The 22,582-nt window shown below is 40.6% G+C and overlaps 1 protein-coding gene across 2 annotated transcripts in view; it reads right to left on the reverse strand.

The window, feature by feature from the left end:
* Positions 1–5,233: 5,233 nt before the first annotated feature.
* The window catches only part of ZNF804A (zinc finger protein 804A), a 260,991-nt gene continuing 243,642 nt past the window's right edge, over positions 5,234–22,582 (reverse strand). Inside the window, exons 3-4 of one of the 2 annotated variants that reach the window (XM_089519616.1) lie at positions 22,130–22,260; positions 5,234–8,811 (exon numbers count right to left, since the gene is read on the reverse strand). In XM_089519616.1, coding sequence (XP_089375742.1) covers positions 5,523–8,811; positions 22,130–22,260 — 3,420 coding nt within the window. In that variant the 3' untranslated portion in view covers positions 5,234–5,522. The remainder of the gene's footprint in view (positions 8,812–22,129; positions 22,261–22,582) is intronic. The other variant, XM_089519617.1, reaches the window with a different exon arrangement.

A 22,582-nucleotide genomic window follows, 5' to 3' on the forward strand; every position in this document is an offset into this window, starting at 1 on the left:
AATTACAGGAGGACAACAGTAGCCCTCTTCTTACATTCTCAGCCTGTAGATACATGTGGAGACAGGATATGTGTGTGTGTAACTGGGATGAAGTATGGTATGCTGAATAATAATAATAATAATAATAATAATAATAATAATAATATGCTACACATGTAAAACCTGGTTTGGCACATTCCAAACTGATTAACATTTGGAAGCTGTGGTGTGATCTTTCCACTTCCATCCTTTCTAGTTACATAGTTTAGAACATTTGAAGAGGCTATTCTGAACAGCAAAATCCCTAAATTCCTTCCTTCCTTCCTTCCTTCCTTCCTTCCTTCCTTCCTTCCTTCGTCACACTATTTGGAATGCATATTTAAGAATAGTCACCATAGGCGAGGGGGAAGGACAAGGTTTCCTCACTTCAAGTTGATATTTCCCTGTAAATGTTGTGTCATGCCATACAATAAAATTTGCCTTTTCCCTTTGGTTTAAGTGGTTGTCTTATTGACGTTCAGGGTTCTGGCTAAAATTATAGTCACTGTGTTCTATGCATACTTAAGATGAAAACAGATGTAATCTGGACAAAAGACTCAGCATTAGAGGAAGTGGAAGTCTGAAGGCTTAATGTGTTCTTCAGACAGTTCAGCTCAACATACTGTGAACATTGTATTCATTCTATATCAGCATTATATGTATGTTCATCTTGAAGGAATAGTCAAAATCCTCTGACCATCCTCAGTCTAATCTGCGCTCCCTATTGCATGGATAATACAATGCGTAGCGTAGACAATCCACATTATTTCTGCTTTTAAGATTATTTTGTTAACATAGCAGAATCTGGTGATTGGTCACATTTACAGGAAATACTAGCTAGGAGAATGAGTGTTTGGGGCCCTTCCATCATTCTTCATCACTGGCTATACATGTTAAAGCTGGTAAGAGTAGCAACCCAACAAGAGGAGAATAGTTAAAACCACAAAGAGCAAAGAATTGCTCTTTGTGAATGCATTACTACCAGGTATCTCACCTAATTTTGCTATGTGCCATCCTCCAACATTTCACATATTAAAACCAGGTCACATGTGGTTGTGGAAACTAAGAACAAAGAAGAAAAGTGGGAGGAGGAAAAAGGAATTTGGACATTTTAACATGAGCTGAAAAATAGTGACAACAGAGAATTAATTGGGGCTATCTCTGCTGAATCAGGACAGTTGGAGGATATGCATGTGTTTAGCAAATATATAACTATAGAATGAAACCAACCTCAGTGTGTCCCTTTTGTGGTTGCTTTAGGCCAGGTTTCCCAACATGATGAACTACAGTTTTGGACTACAATTCTTATTATCTGTAAAACTGATCATGCTGATTGGGTATGATGGGGGTTATTTTAAAAAAAAATCCCAGAAAGCTGCTCTATAGTCAGACAATTTGTGATATACCAAGCAAAAGCAGCCCAACAGCCATGGTGGTAGCTCAGTAAATTTCCTGTCTTTGTTCGCTTTGCTTTGTTGCATGACTGTGACTACTAAAACCTGTGGGATTCTATATCTCATTACATGGCTGGTGGGCAAATATGGCTTCATGGGTCACAAGACCAGTAAACTCTACAGCAGTGAGCAGCCATAAAAAAAAAGTCCTCATATCATCTTGATTTGAACTGTGAATACTGGCAAATGTTCTCCATATTATTATGCTTTGGGACTACTGGCAAGCTTTCTCAAGAGAATATGATTATAATTCTCTGTGCTAATAAAAATCCTATTCAGACCAATAGAGTTCATGTAATTTGGGAAATTATATGTCTTTGAATGTTTTGTGGTCTGGTCAGGTTGCTCCTTTTCAAGGTCAGGGAGTGGGGGGAAAGCCTACATTTCTCATTTGGGTGGAACATATTAACTTTTCAATCATTTCCCTGCATAGTTGTTATGGGAATGGGAAGTAATTTAACAAAATCTATAACCTAATTTAGGTTTATTATTGCAATCTGAAGATTAATTAATTCTATGAGCCCAAGTGGCTTAAAGAAATACCAACAAAAAAGAAAGAACACTGAATTTGTTGCTAAAGTATTCCAAATGTTGATAGCAACAATTGGGGAGAAAACGCTTACAAATCTATATTAGTGGAATGATTTGGATAGTTCACAAAATAAATTTTCAGTGTATTTGTGGTTTAGAAAATAAACTATTGTATTTGAAATATTTGATTGATCACGCTAGTGATTACAAACTATGATCCTATTTGAATTATCTGGAAGTGAGTCCCAGTGAGCCTAGTACTAAGTTCTTTATAAACCAATGTTCTCAGACATCTCTGTAGCTTTGCAGTGTTAATTAAACAACTTAAATAAAAATTACTGGAAAATCAATTTGTAAATTTAAAACAATGGGTTCTCTGTCTTACCACTGTTTTTTGAATCAAATCTTCATATATGTTACATTTTATTTTGTGATTCACAGTCCAATTTAATATGGACTATGTAGCAGAGTCATATGGCTGTTGAATGAGGACTATGACTGAGAGGGCACTCCAATCTGAGGAACCACAACACCATCATTAAAGGTTTGGTCTTTTCTTCTGCTTCTTCTTTAATGGGCTGGATTCAAGAGCTGTCTTCCATGAATGGAAGGGCCTAGCTTACAAAAGGTGCTTCCACCCAATATGTAGGATTTCCCCCTCTCCTCCTATGCCACAGCCCATCCCATTCAGTGGAGTTGCTGATCCTTTGTGTAGCATTTACAAGGTACTGAACAGGCTACCATGAGAAGTGGAGGGGGGAATAGAGAGGCACCTTTTACAAGTTATACAAGTTAATCTGGCTCCAATGCACTATTCGTAATATGTCATCAGTATTAGCTGGTGTACTCAGCTGTTAGCTGGACATTGCCCAACCTGAAAGTCAAAAAGGTAAGCGTTGACCAGCATCAAGACAATCACTATATACATCCTTCATTTCCAAAGCAACAAAGCAGTAGCTAAGTAGCAAGGGTATAGGATTAGGAAAATATTCTTATGAAAACAACCAATCAAATGAAGGAGGCCTCTCTAAATGCTGCATCTAGGGAATATGCAGTCTGTAGCACTGACCATTTTAGTGGTACCTGGACCTGAGAGGTGCTAGCATTGGCACTGCTGTACATGAATCTTCCTAAAGGCTGGCAGAAGGCAATAGGAAAAGAGGAAGGCTGCATTACAGATGGATAGATTCAATCAAGGAAGCCATGGCCCTGAGTCTGCAGGATCTGAGCAGGGCTGTTGATGATTGAGTGACTTGGAAATTTCTCACTCACAGGGTCACCATAAATCAAAGTCTACTTGATAACAGTTAACAATGTACATCCAGCCATATTTCTGTGGTTGATTATAGTCCAGTTCATGATTGGCAGCTCTGTGAGACAGCTTCATGGAACATGTTTGGCCTGAATCCGATTGTTACTCCTAATTAGAGTAGGTACATTGAATAACCTAACTATTTCTCTAGCAGTTGATTAATTCAAGGCCAAAACAGATGGCCCCAAAAGTCCGGTTCTATGCTGGCTTGGGGGCATGGTGTTTACATGTGGCACACCCCCAAGCCAGACAGCAGCCACACCAGCAATTGCATACCAGCCAGCTTCTATCCAGCTTTGGGGGGTGGGGTGGCATTTAGATGCCACTCACCCGGAGCTGGTGAAAAGCCAGCTCCAGCAGCAAAGGGATGGCTTTTTTCTGCCCCAAATAGGAGCAGATTTTTTTCTACTCCAATTTGGGGTGGAAGTTGGCCAGATTGGGCCCATGGTGTATAGTTGCCACAGCCCCCACCCAAATTTCCCAGGGTCGTCTTGAAGCCGCCCCTTCAGGGTCGTCTGTTTCGGCCCTAACTCAGTAGGTTTATTGTGGTTGAGAAAGACCAATAGGATTTCAGCCGTTGTGTTTGCAATGAGAATGAAAGTTCTATGTGTAGTTCTATGTATACTCACTGTTATTGTTCTATGTGTACTCACTGCCATTGCCTAATAGGGAAAAACACTTTACAATGATCCTGTTTCAGATTATTAACATATCTAAAAGGGGGAGGGGGAAGGGGGAGGGATACTGGGTTTGAGCCAGGTTTAGGTATGATGGAAGCATGTTTTCAAACCTTTCCTTCACAGGGTTGTTTCCCATCAGCTACATCTACAGCCACATCCAGTGCTACATGGAGTTGAAAAATTCTACTCAATGAAATGAAGTGTATGTATGAGGCCAAGACACCTTCTGGGATTGGGACGCCACACCCATGGCATGTGCCTCTGGTTGATATTAGGTTATCACCCCTTTCTTCTTACATCACAGCTCTGACCATTCAGACTGCCCCAGAATTCTCCTGAGTGTAGGTGTGGAAAAGAGGCAATTTCCATGAGGAAAGTTACACCTACCTAAATGTGAATTTATCTCGCTGTTCTTAGCAGTATTGTCCTGATAGCTGTCCTACCTTTGCCCTCCCTTCATAGTCATCAATGTATCCAGTGTGGCAATTAGCCATAGTATATCAAGGACTTAGATGCACTACAACAGTTCCCTTGGCTTATGGTAAAACATTCCAGGGGCCGCTAAGGAGGGACAAGTTGTGTTAGTTTGTTTGACTGCCATTCTCCAACTCACAGACTTGTCTGTGAAAATTTAAATAGTCACACAGAACAGAGGAAACATGCAAACCTGAGAGTCTGCAGGCTTCTGGATATGTTATGCTTGCTTTTCTACCACTTAGGATTATTTAAAGAGAAAAGCACACATTTTACATCAACCATTTGGGAATGCCCTGTTAATGGGCAATATTTTCCTCTGCAGCATCAAGCTGCTAATACAATCAGATCTATTAACCTCTCCAACCTGCTCACAGTAAGACTGCTCCCCTCAAGGTTTTAGCCTCTGAGCTTTAATGATAAATCACAGAAGGCTAGGAAAAGTGGTTACCTGTAGATTCTACTATTTAAATGACAGAAAACAATGATCTCTAAAGTTAACAGTATAGGAAACAGAACACTGAAAATTAATAATTAAAAACAAATGAAATATCATCAAATCCATAACAAACAAATAAGAAATTATTGCAAGAAAGAGTTTCTTACGATATTTATGATTATAAGGAATGTTATACAAAACGTAGTGCATCAGCGTTGTCTAAACATTACTCAGGTGCAAGTACACAAATATTATCATAAAAAAACAGGAGCATACTTTACAACATAAGTTACAGTACTATAAATATATTTTATATACATGTTAACATACTTTGAGACATTATTTTCATACATACATATATCTATATATCTATAGATATATAGTTTGCATTAATATTAGACTATTCAGTGCTTTAATTTTATTATGAATCTGCACTATACACATAGATATTTGCATTGATAGGTCAATAGCAAATAGCTTGCTGATCAGGAGGCTCATGTAATTTCTTGCTCTTAGTCCATCAGTAGAGCGATTTCTGCCAATTTCTGATGGAGAGTGCTGGCATAGCCCCCATTTAAGACTCATCTTTTCATTGGAACAGTTCAACCTGAGGCCTAAAAGAGAGGTTGCAAAGGAATGACGGCAGGGTGGGGTGACAGAAGAGAAGGAAAGAGTGTGTGTGGTAAAGGGGGGAAAGCCAAATGGCTTGGGTGGAGAACTGAAGCTGAAATGAATGGCAACTGGGGTGGGCCAACAATGGTTGTGTGGCCTGAAGGACAAAGTCTTGGCCCAACTGACAAATGAGGCAAAGGTGTTCGTGAAAGCGCTGGAACCTGGGAAAGAAACTGTTGGTGAGGCTGAAGGACCTTAAAGGTGCTGGCTGCAGCTGCAGCAGCTGCTGCGGCTGCAGCAGCATGCTGCTGCAAAACAGTGTGGTGGATCGTTGTGATGGAGGTAGAACACAGAGGCTGCTGCAAAGGCAAGGGTTGAAGGGGACCACTTGAAGGCTGGATTGCAGCTGCAGGAAAAGCAAGCTTCATCTTACTAGCTAACAGGTTTTGATGCATGATTTGGTGGTAGGCCTCAGGATGTAGATCTTTGAATTTGTCATGGTTTTCTGGGGGCAAGAGAAGTGCATGTTCAGGCAAGGTGAATGGGGTAAGTATTTGTTCTGTGGTTAAGAAAGCATGTCCGTTGATGTGTGCTTCTTTAAAGGGCAAAGGAGATGGGGCATTAAATATGCCTGGATTACACCGTCGCCACTCACTGGAGGATGGATTCAGTTTTTCTTGCGGTATAGTCTCTGCTACTTCATAATGGCACAGATATGCTTTAGGGGGAGGCTGGCCTAGGTTTCTTTCAAGACTGGGCACTTTATTAGGAGCCTGAATTTCAGGAGCACCCACATTTTCATGTTTTTCTCCCTCTTCCAACATGTTCCTGGGTTTGGGTGTTGTCAGAATACTATGTTCAGCAACATGAGATGCAGGACACTTGAATTCTTCTAGATAGGGAGTATTCTCTGTAACCAAACACCCTAAAGCTTGGGTGTTTTCTAATGAAAGTAATTGTTCAGGCTGTGGGTCTGTTTGGCTGTCTAGTGGCTGCTTTGTTTTTTCCATATTATTTACATAATCTGTGATGGAAGGATTTGTTGTTTGCTCTGTGCATTCTTCCATTGAATGTTTGGGAGAAATGCTGAACACTGAGGCTTCTTTTGGAGCCTTGATGCTGATGTTCTTTTTCGTAATGTCTCTATAAACACTTTCTATAAACATGTGGTGAATTTTTATTCTCTTTCTCCTTCGTTTCCGTTTAGGTTTACCAGGTAATGCTACATTACATGTCTGCTGCAGATTTTCTTCTGAGAAAAAGGCTTGTGCACTGGAACTTTCATCTGATGAGCAAGAGTGCATATGATATCTCCGTTTTCTATGTGATCTCTCTGGTTCATCTGTGAGAGAATTATATGCCCTCTTTATGGGCTGTGTTTTTGCACATTTTATATCAGGGCAGTGCCCTAAATGTTTATGGTTTGGGCTACTACTGGAACTTCTTATACTCCAGCTGCAAAATTCTCTAGAGTAAACAGAACTGTATCTTCCAGAATTCAAACTTGCTTTAATTGATTGTCTATGAGAAATTGGCTTGTTCTTTCTCCATAGATTGTTAGCATTTGTGCAGCAGCTCCCGTCATCTTTTGGGTTCCAGATTGAGTGTGGATCTTGATTCCCATGATCCTGTATGGATGTGGATATGTTTCCAGTGGAGTCACTCTTCTCAGTCCCAAGAGTTTCAGGGGTTTGGTCCAAAATTTCCAGAATGGAACTTCCCTGTCCATTTTCACCTACACACTGTTCCAGAACCTTCTGATGTTTATCAACAACACAGTTATTTTGCTGTTCAGGTACTGGAGAGATGTAAGTGTTTGACTCTGTCACTTCCTCATAATGGTGATGGCATAGCTTTCTCCTCCTTTTTCTCTTCCTGTTTTTATGAAACCACTTTTCATGTGTTCTTTTGACATAGCTTTTGTTTTGTTGTTCATTGGCATATAAACCCTCTTGTATATATTTGGGGGAGCTGTGGCAATTTTCTTGCCTTTTGATTGCCGATGAAGTATCCACATCTATTTCATCTTGGTTCTTTTCAGAATTACAACTTTTGGCTAAAGAGTTATCCATTGCAGCAGGTTTTCCATTGTTGGATGAGTGAATATGGATGTTGCTTATACAATCAATATTCACTGATTTATCTGTTTCATCTAGAGATACACCCTGGCTAGGTCCAGTGTTATGGCAAGAATTTGGCATATTTGACTGTATTTTATTTTTCTCAAGGCCATCATTCAGTCTAGATGACCTGAAGTCAAAACATAAAGGATTACAGCTATATGAAATGGATGGCTTTGTGTTTGTATAAATTAACATTTCAGATGGCCACTGAAGAACAGTTGATCCATGTTTGTTAAGCACGGGAACAAATGGCTCGGAAGGTCTTTTTTGTGGATTTTGTTTACAAGGCAGAACAATTGTTTCCCCTTCAGAATTTGCTGGAACCGGTCCATCAGATGAGTGTTTTCTAATTTCAGCTTCAGCAGTGGGTGAATCACTGCTAATGTTCTGATCATTTTCTTCCTGACCACCATGCTGTGATATACATTCCTCATTCACAGGGAGACCTGTGCATTCAACACCCACTTGTTCATCTCTGTTGCTTTCTGTGGGAAGGCCTGGACTCCCAGAGGAAACCCCGGGGAATGTTTCAACAGGCAAAGCTGCTGAATCTATGTTAATGCAAAAGTTATCTGAATCATCAAGATTGTGTCCTTTCAAATGGGAAGCAGGGGATTTTAATTCCTGGACTTCTTCTGTTGTGTTCTCTTTACTGACTGGTTCATTTGAATCCTGTACTGGGGGAGATTCAGTATGGTCAGTATGTTTTTCTGTTAGTGGAGCCATGGAGCCAGTTTTCTCCTCAGAAGGCAGAGCAAGTTCTTCATCTGATGAAACCTGAAGATTGCAAGGCCCAGGAAAGAAACGACTTCTTCGGGCAAGTCCATGTTCAGCTGATGTTTCATCATTGTATTCATAGAAAGCAGCTGCTGATGATTCAAGTTTGACTGATGCCTTCTTTGGAAATGCAAAAGAGAAGCCCACTTTGTGTCCATGGAGTCCCTGCATTGGATCCCCCAGCTTGTCAATGTCTGGCTTACTGTTATTTGCAAGTGATAAGGAAGCAACTGATGTAACATTGCTGGTAGTCTTTGAGCTGTGCAACAGAGCAAAGTTGAATTCCTGTTCCTTTTTAGTGGAGTCAATGAAACCATGTTGAGATATTTCATTCAAATTATCTCGGACCATAACTGTGGTGGATCTGAACATAGGCCCACTTCCTGGAGCACTGAAAGAGAGTTAAAACAAATAGATTAGTTTTATTAGTATAGTTATATTACTATAATTCAAGATCATTTCAAAAACATTTGAAATGTGCATCTAGCAATGCAATGGCAATCTTACTCAAACACACATAGGCGCGTTACAGACCACCTATTTGGGGCGGCCTGTAACTGGCCCTTTCCCCGCCGGATCGGGGCCTCAGCTGCCACAGCGGCAGCCTCTGAGGCCCCAATCCGCTGCTTTCCAGGCTGCGGGGAAGCAGCAAAAGGCTGCTTCCCCGTGGCCTGGAAAGGGGTGTCCTTGGGCTTCAAGCCCCAAGGACACCCAGCGATGGCGGGGAGGAGGAGAAAGGGGCTGCTTGGCCCCTTTCTGCTTTGCATCGCTGGCGCAGTCATGTAAAGGCTGCGCCCAGCGACGCAAAGGTGGAAGGAGCTCTGAAATGGAGTTCCTTCCGGGTCCGCGGAAAGGGCGCCCCAGGCGCCCTTGAGTGGCCCCACTACGTCACTTCCGCGCCGCCCTGTTTGAAGGTGGAACGGTCATGATGTATTCATGGCGGCACCCATGTGTATAGGGCGCCGCCATTTTCTATGCACTCTGCGTATTAGGGTTAGGGGTGTCAGGAAGTGACGCCCCTTCCTAACCCTAGTACGTACAGAGCGCGTACTTAATGCCCGTTTGTAACGGGCCATACACATACTGCATATTCCTGACGTATGAAAGACAAAAAGTATTCAGACATTTGTATATCCTGAATTCTAAAGGGGTTTTTGTGTCCAATGTCTTAATCCAAATTTTCCTTCTATGGTTACTGCAGAGGAATAACTAAGAGTTCATGGCTTCTGCTGCCAGCAGTTCCAGCTACAGAGCTTGGGAGAGTTTTGGCTCCTATGTCTTCCATGCCTCCACTTTGCATTGGCAGACTATCTATTTTTGTTGCTATTATGGCTAGTTGCATTTGGTTGTTCCCTCCCTCTAAACTCAGTTTGCAGAGAATAAAGCAAGTGGAAATGCAAATGCTACTGCTTCTCCCTATTGCAGCCTGTTAGAACATCCAGTCAGGAAAAGCGGGAAGGGAGACCTGTTCACTCAGGAGACATAACACAGTATGAAATGTTGAAGTAAGAGGACTTCACTAGATCAGGCTTTATAACAACCCCCTCACAGAGAGACCAAGGCTTACAAGTGGCTGTTCAGATCTACAGCAATATACGTGATTCTCACCTCTATCGGGAGCAGGTCTTTTGTAAAACCAGATCCTCATTCTTGGTAAAATCTATTGTCCCTTCACTAACTTAGGGAGTGGAAACTAAAGTCAGAGGGAACAAGGGAGTCCAGAGGAGATGGGAGATGATGGCATTGTCCTGCTAATTTAAAAATTCTGTGGCTTCCACCTTCTGAACTCTGATTTCACTACCTCACTGGTCTCATTTCCAATGTTGTCAGCAGGAGCAGGTGCCCAGAAAGGGCTTCTGGGTGGGGGCCTGGCAGACTGCCCCACCCTTCCTCCTCCCCCCTCTCTTGTCTGTCGCCCAGCTGGCTGCCTGCCACTTGGCCAGACCATGGATGCGGAGTGGTGCTGTGGCCTCCTGGTGGCCCATTCTGGGTTTGGCATAGCTGCTCATCCAGTAGATGTGCCACACCTGGAATTGAAGACACTGCACCCACTCCAGCAGACACCCAGTGGCTGCGGAGGAGTGCTGCAGCTCATGAAGTCCCATTTTAATATAATTATTATTATTTATAGCCTGCCTCTCCCCGGAGGATTAGGGCAGGTTACAAACCCATTTTGTGTCTATTATGGCTGCTGGGTGAGTGAGAAAAGGAGCTGACACCTTTTCTTGCTTGCCCATGCAGTCACACCAATCCTACCAGGTGTACCAGCCCAATGTAGTGCATATACCTCACTCCTCCCTAAGGATGCCTTTGAGCAGGGGTCTTTATAATTCCCACCCTGGCACCCTGGAAACCAACAGACAATTCACTTGATAAAAGAAAAAATTTAAATCCAGCTGCTCTCTTCCTTTCTTCTAGTCTTGAAGAACCCCCTGGAATTCAAATGCTCCTTTTAGTGATGGTCTTTATTGTCACTGCAAAGAACTGATGTGCCTTGTGCTTTAATATAAACACTGTAATAAGAGCTTCTAATATAAATAAATAATATTTTTTTAAGGCACTGTGTTTTTTAAAATCACCCATTACAGCACTATTAGTTTCAGTGTCAACCCAAGATTATGGGCTGTCTGAGATGGTCTGAGGCAAAAGATAAAATGGCAGCCTACATTCTACATACAGAAGTGAACCAGCGGGTTGCTTCAGAAATGCAGAGCAGATTCTGTCTTTCAGCACTTGGCCATCACATATTGTCCTGACTCAGTCAGATTCTGACAAATAGTAGGACTGGTGGTTATTATATAATACAGGGTGGGCAACTGCAGTAGATCTGAAGGCAATTTTATGCTCCTGGGATCCATTGGCCACAAACCTATCGCCCAGCATACTATTGTAAGTAAGTAAGTAAGTCTACCTGCCACGCCATATATTTACTGAGCCAACGTACTGAATAGCCTCATAAGGAATGGGCAAGACTGCAGAAGCATCTGGCTATTTCCCTGTAGCTAGATGTGAAAGGATTACAACAGTGCTGAGGCCTGTCAAGGACCCTGGTGGATATCAGTGCTAATGCCATCATTTCAAGTTGGAAATAATTTACCAGTTGAAAAGAGGGTTACTGTTCAACATATGCAGAAAATATCATATAAAAAGCAGGTGTAGCTATGGGGAAAGTAGGAGTGAAGATTGGAAGAAAGAATCTCAACAACCTAAGATATGCAGATGACACTATACTACTAGCAGAAAATAACAAAGACCTGGGACAACTACTAAGCGAAGTCAAAGAAGAAATTGCAAAGGCAGGTTTAATGTTGAACATTAAGAAAACTAAAATAATGGCCACAGAGGATGTTTACAATATAGATGAGGAAATTGAAATAGTCAAAACATCCCATATCTTGGATCAGTCATTGACCAGAATGGAAACCAAGAGCAGACTAGGACTAGGAAGGGCAGCTATGAAAGAATTAGACAAGATCCTGAAATGCAAATATATATATAGCTGAACACTAAAGTGAGGATTGTTCATGCCTTTTTATTTCCCATCACTATGTATGGATGTGAGAGCTGGATGGTGAAGAAAGTTGATAGAAAGAAAATCAACTCATTTGAGATGTGGGGCTGGATAAGTGTTCTGTGGATACTGTGGATGGCTGAGAAGAAACATAAATGGATACAACAGCAAATCAGACCAAAACTTTCCCTAGAAGCCCAAATGACTAAACTGAGGCTGTTGTACTTTTGTCATATCCGGAGAAGAAATGATTCACTGGAAAAGACAATAATGATTTGAAAAACAGAGTGCAGCAGAACAAGAGGAAGACAACACACTAGCCAAAATGACTAAATTGTGGCTGTCGTACTTTGGCCACATCATGATAAGACATGACTCACTAGAAAAATATGATAATGCTTGGAAAGATAGAGGGCAGCAGAAAGAGAGGAAGACCACACACAATCAAAGAGGACACAGCCCTACATTTGGAGAAACTGAACAGATCCATTGAGAATAGGGAGTTTTGAACATGCATCATTGACAGGGTCACCAGAGGTCAATGTTAACTTGAGGGCCATTAACAACACCAAAGGGACACAGCCAGATGTTCCTGAAGTCCTGCCCACTCGCCATGAAGGATGGAATGGTCAAATTGGGGGTGGAGGGACTTGAATGGATGTTTGATAAGTCTCTGGACATTTTCCACACAGAAAATAATATTTCTGTGCCTAAATATTATTTTCTGTAAGAAAATCCTGTTTTTGCGACAAAAACCCATGTTTGACGTGTGCACAGAATAAATTCTGAACGATGAAGATTCTTATCAATCCAGTATGCTTTTAATCAAGGGTTCCTGATACTTGGGGGGGGGGGGGGGAGAAATTAAATAAAAATATATATTTAAAATATTTTCCCCATCCATATTGGAGACTTATGTGTGCAAAGCATGCATCATGCCACTTATTTGCAGATCCCTCCCCTGTGTTTTAATTGCTTTGGGGGAATGCATGTTGTTTCCACCATTTTGGACTGACTTTATTTGATACATGTGTTGTTGAGTAAAGAGAAGCATGGAACCCCTGAAGTCATTTTAAATAGTTACTCTCGCTGCAGAGAGACCCTCTCCCAGACAGGTTTGCTTTCTTTCTGATATAGCATGCAGAGCTCTTTAGCTGTATTTCTAAAACATTTATAGCAGTGTCTAAATGTATACAGTACCCCAGGGGTCCAGCTTGCAATTTCAGATATGTATACACATAGATTGATCCATTGTCCTTCACCCACTCCAAAGCAACACCATTAATAAATATGCCATTAGGTATAATGTGATCATTAGCACAGCATGGGGAGCTGGATATAGACCTCTGGCTGTGAGTTATTTAAAGGTTACAAAGGCCTCAGGAATAAGGGAAAGAAAATAATCATGTATACCCCAGCCTGCAACATGGTAAATCAGAGTTCTTGTATCTAAAATGATTCAATTGCACTGAAACCTCTGGGGCTAAGTGATTTCATGTTTAAATAGTGTGTGTTTCATGTACGGATGCTACAGATTCTACAAGGGGACTTGAAGGTCACCCATTTTTCCCACTGGTGGTGAATTCCTTTATGGGCAAGCACCCATGACAGATTATTTTGCGTCGTTCAAATTAGACAACAGGGGTGCTGAATACAACCAGAGCTGTACAACGAGCCAGTTATAAAAGTTTAGTAAAATATATTTATGCCAACTGAGTAAATAAATTATACCCTACCCAATAATGGAGAGTACAAAGAATTCTAGTTCAGTCAAACATATATTGTATGGACAATGCTGATATTGCATATTTATGAGAGAGACAGAAAATACTATTATTATTATTATTATTATTGGGGTATTCTGCTTTAAAATCTCTAGAGGTAAGTGATTATCAATATTAGTAAGTGTGTGAGTAAATAAATAGGTTCAAATCCCTGTTTGGCTATGTGCTTCTTGGGTGACTACAACTATATCTCAGAAACTATTGTTTATATCTAAAACAGAAATAAAAAGACATGTCAAAAAGCAGAATGGGATAGGTAATTTGTGAGGTTTACAGTTTAGGTAATTCATGGTATTAAATTACAGTCCTCAGACTGGTTTTGATTTTAGAAATGATTCATTCTTTCTCTCTCTCCAGGAGACCCAGTATGTATAATGGTTTGAGCGTTGGATTAGGATTCTGGAGACCAAGGTATGATTCCTCACTCAGCCATAGGAACTCATTGGGTAACCTTGGGCAAGTCACACTCTCTCAGCCTCAGAGGATGGCAACAGCAACAAATCTTGCTAAGAAAAAAAAAGTGAAAGGTTTATCTCAGGATCTCTATAAATCAGAAACAATTTGAAGGTATATAACAATATATCTCCAGTTGTTACTCTCAACCATGGAAGACCCATTAAATCAATAGGAATCGGATAAGTTAGCATCTATGTAAGTTCCTTGAATTCAGTGGGAGTGCTCCAAGTAGATAAGAATTTGATAACATAAAAAAAAGACATTTACATTGTGATTATTTCTGTCAGGAATCCCTATGATACTGGGCAGACTTTAGAATCTTTGCTTTACACTAGGTGACCACAGCAGATGAGGATTTCTGGGAGGTGTAGTTCATCCCCCAAAGTTGTCCAAGCTCTGATAGTATTTCATTTTTCATTTGTGATGCTCGGTGAACTGTAACTTCCAATCTAAGAAGAGTTTTGCATGACATTGAAAGCAAAAGTCTTGCCACTTGTGAGCCTGTTTCCAAGACCGGTTCATCACTGGGGGAAAAAAAAGTAGAGCCATTCACACTGTGATGGCTCTGTCATGTAAAAGAGAAATATAGATAAGGTTTCACCCATCACAAACTATTGCCTGTCAACACTATAAAATATGACCCTTCAAAATGACAGTCAGCTGAGACAGTGCTAAGAGGGAAGAATCTGTGTTGATGAGATGAATGCTATTAGCAGTTTGAATGTGTGAGCACACCTCAATAGCATTTGTAGAACTCTTTGCACTTTTGAAGTATGACATACATCAACAGTTCATGAGGTGCCCTCTGTGTCCAATTTCTGTATTACATATAGTTTCTGACATTCAGGAGCTACAGCTTACTTCAGCGGAATGTTTGACTTTGTATATTATTACACAAAGATATATGTTCATAAGATTCTTAAAATATTTTGAAGTTCACCGTGACTTCATATATTTCCTGAAATGGGCTATAATCCAAGGAAACATGTGCTATATTAAATCCATTAGTTTTAAAGTATCAGGTTGCTTTCCCATGCCTTCATATAATCCCAGGTTTTTGAACAATTGTGCTTGGACAACATACAAGTACAGATGTACTATTTTATCAGTTGGTTTCTCTGCAATATCATTTGTCTAATTTTCAATTTGGCTTATACCAAACTTTGAGAATTTCCCCACACTTAATTCAGATTATCTCAATCTGCATTTTTTTTTTTAAAAAATGTTCACACAGATTCATATGCATATTCCCATGTGATTCTGCTTATTATACATATTTTGTGTAGCCATCATCCCAATATAATGAATATGAGTTTTATATTCATTAATTGTGCATTCTTTGTGTATAGATTTCCCCTAAAATACAGTGGACTCTTTGTATTGGTGGGTTGGTGATCCATGGATTTGACCATCCACAGATCACTATGTCCCATATTATTCAACTGCAGTGCATTCACACATCCACAGTGATGTATCTATGTGTATGTTGCCACCACTGAATAACATGGGACAAGGCATCTCCATTTTTGCAATCCATGCAGGGGTAGGGACCAAACACAGATGGGAAGGATCCACTGTATACATAATGGCCAGAATTCTGTTGTTATACCAATGCTAGAATGTGTGATGGCAGCAAAGTGATAAAAGGCTGTGAGCATAGGAGCTGTGAAATAAGTTATTGTTTATTCATTTGTTTAATGTATTTTATTTCCTGCCTTTTTCCCAATATGGGCACAAGTTGTTCGCAACATAAATTAAAACAAAATTTACCTAAAAACTATCACTATGGTAAACCAAAAAGTGGGGTTGTTAATGTTGCAGACTTTGCCCAAGTTGCCAAGCCAACATCGATTTTAAATGATAAGTTGACAATTTTTTGAAAGACTGGAAACTGTTTATGGATTTTGAGAGCGATACAGTTGTTTAGTTTACTTTTACTCTCTCTCTCTCTCTCTCTCTCTCTCTCTCTCTCTCTCTCTATATATATATATATATATATATATATATTCCTATTCCTCTTTCTGTTTGTTGAGTATTTTGTTGTGATCTGTATGATTTAAAATTAATGAAGATGAACTTAACTGTAAAAGGTTTCTAAAGATGTATTAAAGAGAGCGCTCATTAAAAACAATATAAAAGCATTGAGATAATAATAATGAGAATAAAAGTACAGCACTCCTTCTTAAAAATGAAAGATAGTGAGGTATAATAGTTTGAGTGCTCAGCTAGGATTTGGGGAGACCAGGGTTTTAATCCCCACATAGCCACAATCACTGTTTGTTTGTTTTTTAAATATTTCATAGCAACCAGTAAATATTCCAGAGTCTACCCAAATCAAAAGTTATTTGACTGTGAGATGAAAGAGAGCAGAGAGAGGGCTAGCCTAGCCTTCCATTAGGGAAACCACCATATCCTGTGTGTGGTCACCAAAATGGCCTTCTCATGTGTCCTCACCAAATGGGCCTCACCAAGGAGCTTAAAACTTGGGTAGGTTTATAAAGGGAAATATATAAGGCATCAGTAAAACATGTTGCTTGCTTGGAGCAAGCCAATTTTTCCTATATTCCTGCTGCATGTCCCTTGAAAAAGTGCAGCTGCCAGCATAGTGGAACAACAGGATTCCAGCCAGTGTGTGCAGTTTATTTAATTAGAGAATTCCATTTCTAGGCACAGCTAAAAATTTGCATTGCCTGTTGGCATTTAATATATTGCATTATCTTTTGACTCAATCCTTGTTAATAATAGTTTTGTCTGGATGGAAAGGCAGTGAAAGAATAGAGAAGGTGGCATCTTCTTAGGGCCTGGCTCTGAGTCTCCAATTTTTGTGGGTCATCTCCAGGTAGGAGACAAGGGTGCAAATTTCTTAGTTTTGGTGGGCTTAGCTCTGGTCAAAAGGAAAGGTTAGATGAAAATCTTCAGTTCAGTTAGGGGCTGTACAGATAGGCGGCATCCAGCCGTCCCTTTAGTGGCCAGATTGGTGCCACAGCAACCGCATGCTGTGGCACCAATCTGGCCTCTGGATAGCACAAAAAGGAGTCCTCTAAAGGGCATCATAGCCACAGTGGTGCTGCATTGTCTAGATACAGCACCAGGGTCGTGCCATGATGCTGCATGCCACATGCCATCTAGAAGGGCACTTGGCATCATGATGCAATGGGGGCAGAGTCATGGTGTCCTGCGTGCAGATGCTGAGCCACGCCTCTGCCCACAGGCCAGCACAAAGTGCTGGTTGTAAACTACCTTAGTGGAGCAACAGCTTGCTATAATTTCCAAGGCTTAACTCATTTGCTGCTGTAACTTTCCAAGACTCTCTAGGGGTGGGGGGAATGTACTTTCTTATTTAGCTTCCTCCTTCCTTCCCAGTCATTGGGGTGCTCACCGTCAACTCTGTTCTGACTATGATCAAGTAGGATAAATTAAACATCCTATTTTCCTAAGTAAGTGAAAAGGAATAATCTCCTCATTTCCCCTTGATTGGGAAATAACCTTTCAGGTAAGAGTTCTGCCTTGAGTTGCATACAGGTTGCCTAGGGAACTGACAGCCATAGTCTTCATACATTTTGCTGTCCTTTCATGACACCAAAAATCTGTTGCCTGACTATCTCACTCTGCTTAAGTGTAGGACCAAATCTGGTTGGAGGTAATTATGGCCTGAAGAAATCTTAACTCTTTGTCACTCTGAGATTAATCAATGTATTGAGAACTGCACCATCTGAGAACTGCAGTTGATCAAGGCTACCTCCCTACTGTTCTTAATTAATTTTTCAAATTATGGAATTCCTGGAGTCTCATATTTACAGCCATTAATTATTTATGGATACAAAAGAACAAGTATGCTCAGTCATTTTAATGTGTTGCCCTTTGCTTTGTGAACTGCCTGATTTAACAATATCCTGCTTAGTGAACAATATCGTCCCTATGGAATCTGATAGAATCTGTTGGTTGTATTCTTTTATCCTACCATTTATATAAGAAAACTCAGAGATGGTGAGTCTCCATTTATTAAAAATATTATGCAGGAAGCCCACTGAAATAATGGCATGCTTCCAAATACAGTAAGTGGTAATTTTACCTACTGTACTGTAAAGGTATATCAGTTCTTTTTCTCTTCAGTAACTTAGTAAGAGCTCTTTTGTGGACACTGTAAATTTAGATGGGATTCCATTTTTATTTTGAGCAGAAACCTGTCAATGCACTATGCCAGAATAACACTCAATAACACTAGTGGTTGAGCTTTTCCCCTGCTAATAAAGGAAGGCAGAAGTGAAAGGAAGGCAGTAGTGACACTGGTCAGGCTGAAAAGAGAAAGCTTCCAGCTCTAAACTCCCTAGCTTCCAATAGAAGGATGTTGCTGGTGGGGGGGGGGGGGGAGGGCTAAGTTGCTCTAGGAAGGGTGGGCTGGACAATCACTTGTGCCATAGGAAAGCAAAGCTATCTTGGACAGGGATAGATTGGCTGCATTAGTCAAGGCACTGATAGCCTCAAGGCTGATTTATTGCAATATGCTGTATATGGGGCTGCCTTACAGCTGGTCTACAAAAAGAAACTAGTGCAGTTTCAACAAAGGGCTTTACTAATTACTATATAAGCCCTGCTCTCACAGCAATCACATCAGCTTTTAAAAATACAAACATACCATTTTAAGAGCAGCCATCATTCCACGCCTTTTCAATCACAAAACTGGGACTGCTTCCTCCATCATACTCTTTTCTGAACTCTCCCTTAATTCCCTGCCCTATACCCTAATCAGCATGCATTTCAGATATTTTATTTATATTTAGATTGTTTTTATCTTCCCCATGGAATTCCAGAGCTCTGCTACTCTGAGTTAAGTTATTATTTTTTTAAAAAAAGCAATTGCGGGGGGGGGGGGGCAGGCTGCTTGGAGGTGGGAGCAGGATCAAGGGGGAGAGGAGAGGGCACTGACACCACATGTCTGCCAATAATGCAACTTGCAGCAGCGATGTTTTGCACCTGGGCACTTACACATATGGGATGTCATTGACAGATTTCCCTTATCAATGAAAAGGGACACAGCAGCTATGGGTAATGGGCAGAGTAGCTATGGGTCAGAGGTGGTATTGTGAGATAAATATCACCAAAGTTGTTTTCTTCCTGGTCTAATCACAATTTAAAAGCCATGTATAGTAATCTTGTAAATTTGTGAGGAGGGCAGCTTACCAACAGAACAGAACAATTTTGCTAAAGGATTTTGCACTGACTGGGGTGGACTCTGAGTCTGAGAATGAATGCTCCAATATAGAACCTAAGAACCCAGAGGACATGCCAGCTCTGCAGTCACAAGAGGAGAGGCTCTGGCATATCTTCAGCAACCACAGGAGTAGAGTTCCCAGTAGTCACAGGAGCAGGATTTCCAACAGGCACCACCCTCATAGGAAGAGCCAGACATACCAATACCTGCCCCCATGGAGAGACATCAAGACAGAGAAAAGTGCAGATATTGAAGTGTTTATATAGGAATCACACTGCAATTACGGAGTACCTGTGAGATCCAGGTGGACTATAAATAACCCAGAACCTCTCCTGGACAAGTGTGGCCCACAACTAAGTTCTACATTGGGAGAAAGCTATGTTGGTGCCGTGTTCCATTCCCTGTTTGCCTGGAACTCTGCTTGGGTCTCTGACTACTCTTCTGGACAACCCTTTGGACTGCATGCCTGGACTGAAGACTGATCCATAAGGGACTTGGACCCGACATCACTACATCTGTTTCTCAGATGACATTTGGGTGAGCTCTCTCTCTCACACACATACACACACACTCCTTAAAACATCTGGGATGCTGAGCCTTCCCAAGGGAAAAATGGGACTATCTGGTTACATTTAAGATTCTATTGTCAGCTCACAAAACCTGGCTGGGCCTATCTACCTGAGGTCTGTTTTGCATTCAGTGTGCTTGCATCTGCTGTGCTGAACTCTATTCCCTTGAAAATTTGACCTGCTCCAATTAATCTTAATTTTAAATGCAGGCTAAAGTTTATATGCTAGTCTTCTCTTGTTCATTGAAACTAACATCAATTTCATATAGACCTAAATTCAATTGTTAGTCTTGATCAGAGGAACCCATTGAATCAATATGATTTTTCTGCATGTTGACTCAGCATTCAACAATTGATTCAATGGGTCAGCTGTACGATCTACTGTAGCTTTACGGTACATATTAATGTGTGTGTATTACATTTCTGCTTCATGGTGTTAGATAAATATTTGTAAATAAGTAAAGTTTCAGGACATCCTTCCAAGTCTACCTAGCATCCTGGTGGTTTTTCACAAAGCCTACTTATATTTTATCATTTTTCCAAGCATAGATGGGGCTTTCAGGTGCTGCCCAGGCCAAGACAGGTTTACCCCCAGTTGCTGTCAGACTGCTGTTCTCTGCACCATCCTACCCTGATTGCTGTGTGTAATGGAAGAGGACAACAGCTTAGTGACAGAGCACACACTTTGCATTCAGAAGGTTCCAGATCTGATCCCTAACATCTCCTTTTAAAAGTGGCCAACTCTAGATGCAATGAAGAAGATGTCTTCTGGAGTTCTTCATAAGGCTGTCTCTGCACCCCTGCAGTGGCATTACTAGGGTTGGCGTCATCTGGTGCGGAAATGTGTGGTATCACTTGTGGTATAAGCCCCCCCCCCCCCCACACACACACACATACACTGCATTGACCTCCTCCCATACCACACCATAAGGAATCATTAGTAATGTGTGTTTTTTTTGTACTAATGTTATTCATAAATCGTAATACCTGTATATAACTGAATGTAATGGCAAGAGTTGTGACATAAACAACTAACGCAATTATATTTATACTTTTAAATTACAATATAATGTGCACATCCTAAATGTATTCACATGTACATAGTTTCATGTGGTTAAAGTTAAAATTAGATAAGGTGTGATGATTTTTAAGAAAATTTACAAAGAATATTTCTTTTAAAAAATAAATTTTATTTTTTTAAAAAACTGAGGTCATGCCTTTCTACTTCCACAATGTCTCACCCCACTTGTACTCTTTGGCTGAGCTCTAATGTTTGAAAGGGATACCAAATGCCACAGCCTGTTTCTGCCCAAAGGCAGATGTTTGGGAAGCAATGGGGTAACACCCCCCTCCCCACTTAGGATGTCACCTGGTGCAGTCTGCCCCTACACTTCTGTGCAGTAATGGTACGGAATGGCTTGTTGCTGGAGAAGGGGAAGTAAGCTAAAGATAAAGGGAATAATGGAGAAAGAAAGAATCAGCTAAGATCACTTGTCTCCTACCAAGTGATAGGAGTCTAAGGATACATCTACCCTGTAGAAAGAATACAGTTTGACACCACATTAAGTGCTGTATCCCCATCCTATATAATCCTTAGATTTGTAATTTTAGAAGCTCTTTAGCCTTTTCTGTCAAAGAGTGCTTGTACCTCACAAAACTTCCAATCCCAGGATTGGATGTAGGATGGAACCTTGGCAGTGGTGTCAAATGTTATTATTTATACAGTGTAGATGCACTGTAGGTCTTACCCAAATTTATGGAACCAACCATATTGTAGAATGCTGTATAGTCTGGCAGTATATTCCTTTCCTCTTAAAAGAAGACTGGCCACATTTCAGATATGACTGACCTAGTTCCATAGGTTTACCACAATGCCTATATATATATATATATATATATATATATATATAGAGAGAGAGAGAGAGAGAGAGAGAGAGAGAGATATCCCTGTCATTTTAGTTCTGTTTGGAGAGTAACACTGAAATGTTTATTTCATTGCATAGTGCCAAATCTGGCTGCAGGATACAGCTCAGGGAGAGCTCCATAAAAAATTATATATCCACTTTGTTCTGGTTCAAGATGTTAATCACCATGGGGCTTTTTTCTTCCATGACATGTCAGCTGAGAAATAATATCCCCTTTCTCTGCTCTTTAACCTTTTAATAACTTTTCACTCACCATGCAGCTTCTTTTCTGAGTTCCGCTAACTTGTGTAAGCGTTGAAGGGCTTTCTCTTGTTTCCTTTCATCCTTTCTTGATTTAGATGCTACATTTCGTGCAAACTCCCTCTGTTTTAGCTCCTTGAGTCTCTATTAGAAAATAATTGGAAGCAGAAAAGGAAAGCAGAAAAAGAAACATTGAATGCAAAGAAAGAAAAGCCAAATACATGCATACACTCCCCCTACCTTTCTATTAGAAAATACTCCAAAATAACCTGTTTGGAGCCTGTTATTTTCTGTTTCGTGAAAGCATTTCATTTGTACATTTATTCAGATTGACAGAAGGCCCTGAATTCACAGTGACATTATCACTGCTACAGTGTCATTTTGTTCACATGTCTAGAAATTTACCTGCATCTCTTTCTTTTTTTCAGTGGCGGGTTACAGACCGCCATTTAGTACGTATTCTATA

The sequence above is a fragment of the Sceloporus occidentalis genome, unplaced genomic scaffold, assembly GCF_023333645.1.
Source record: "Sceloporus occidentalis isolate IW3139 unplaced genomic scaffold, rSceOcc1.0.p SCAF_4, whole genome shotgun sequence".
Classification (NCBI taxonomy): domain Eukaryota; kingdom Metazoa; phylum Chordata; class Lepidosauria; order Squamata; family Phrynosomatidae; genus Sceloporus; species Sceloporus occidentalis.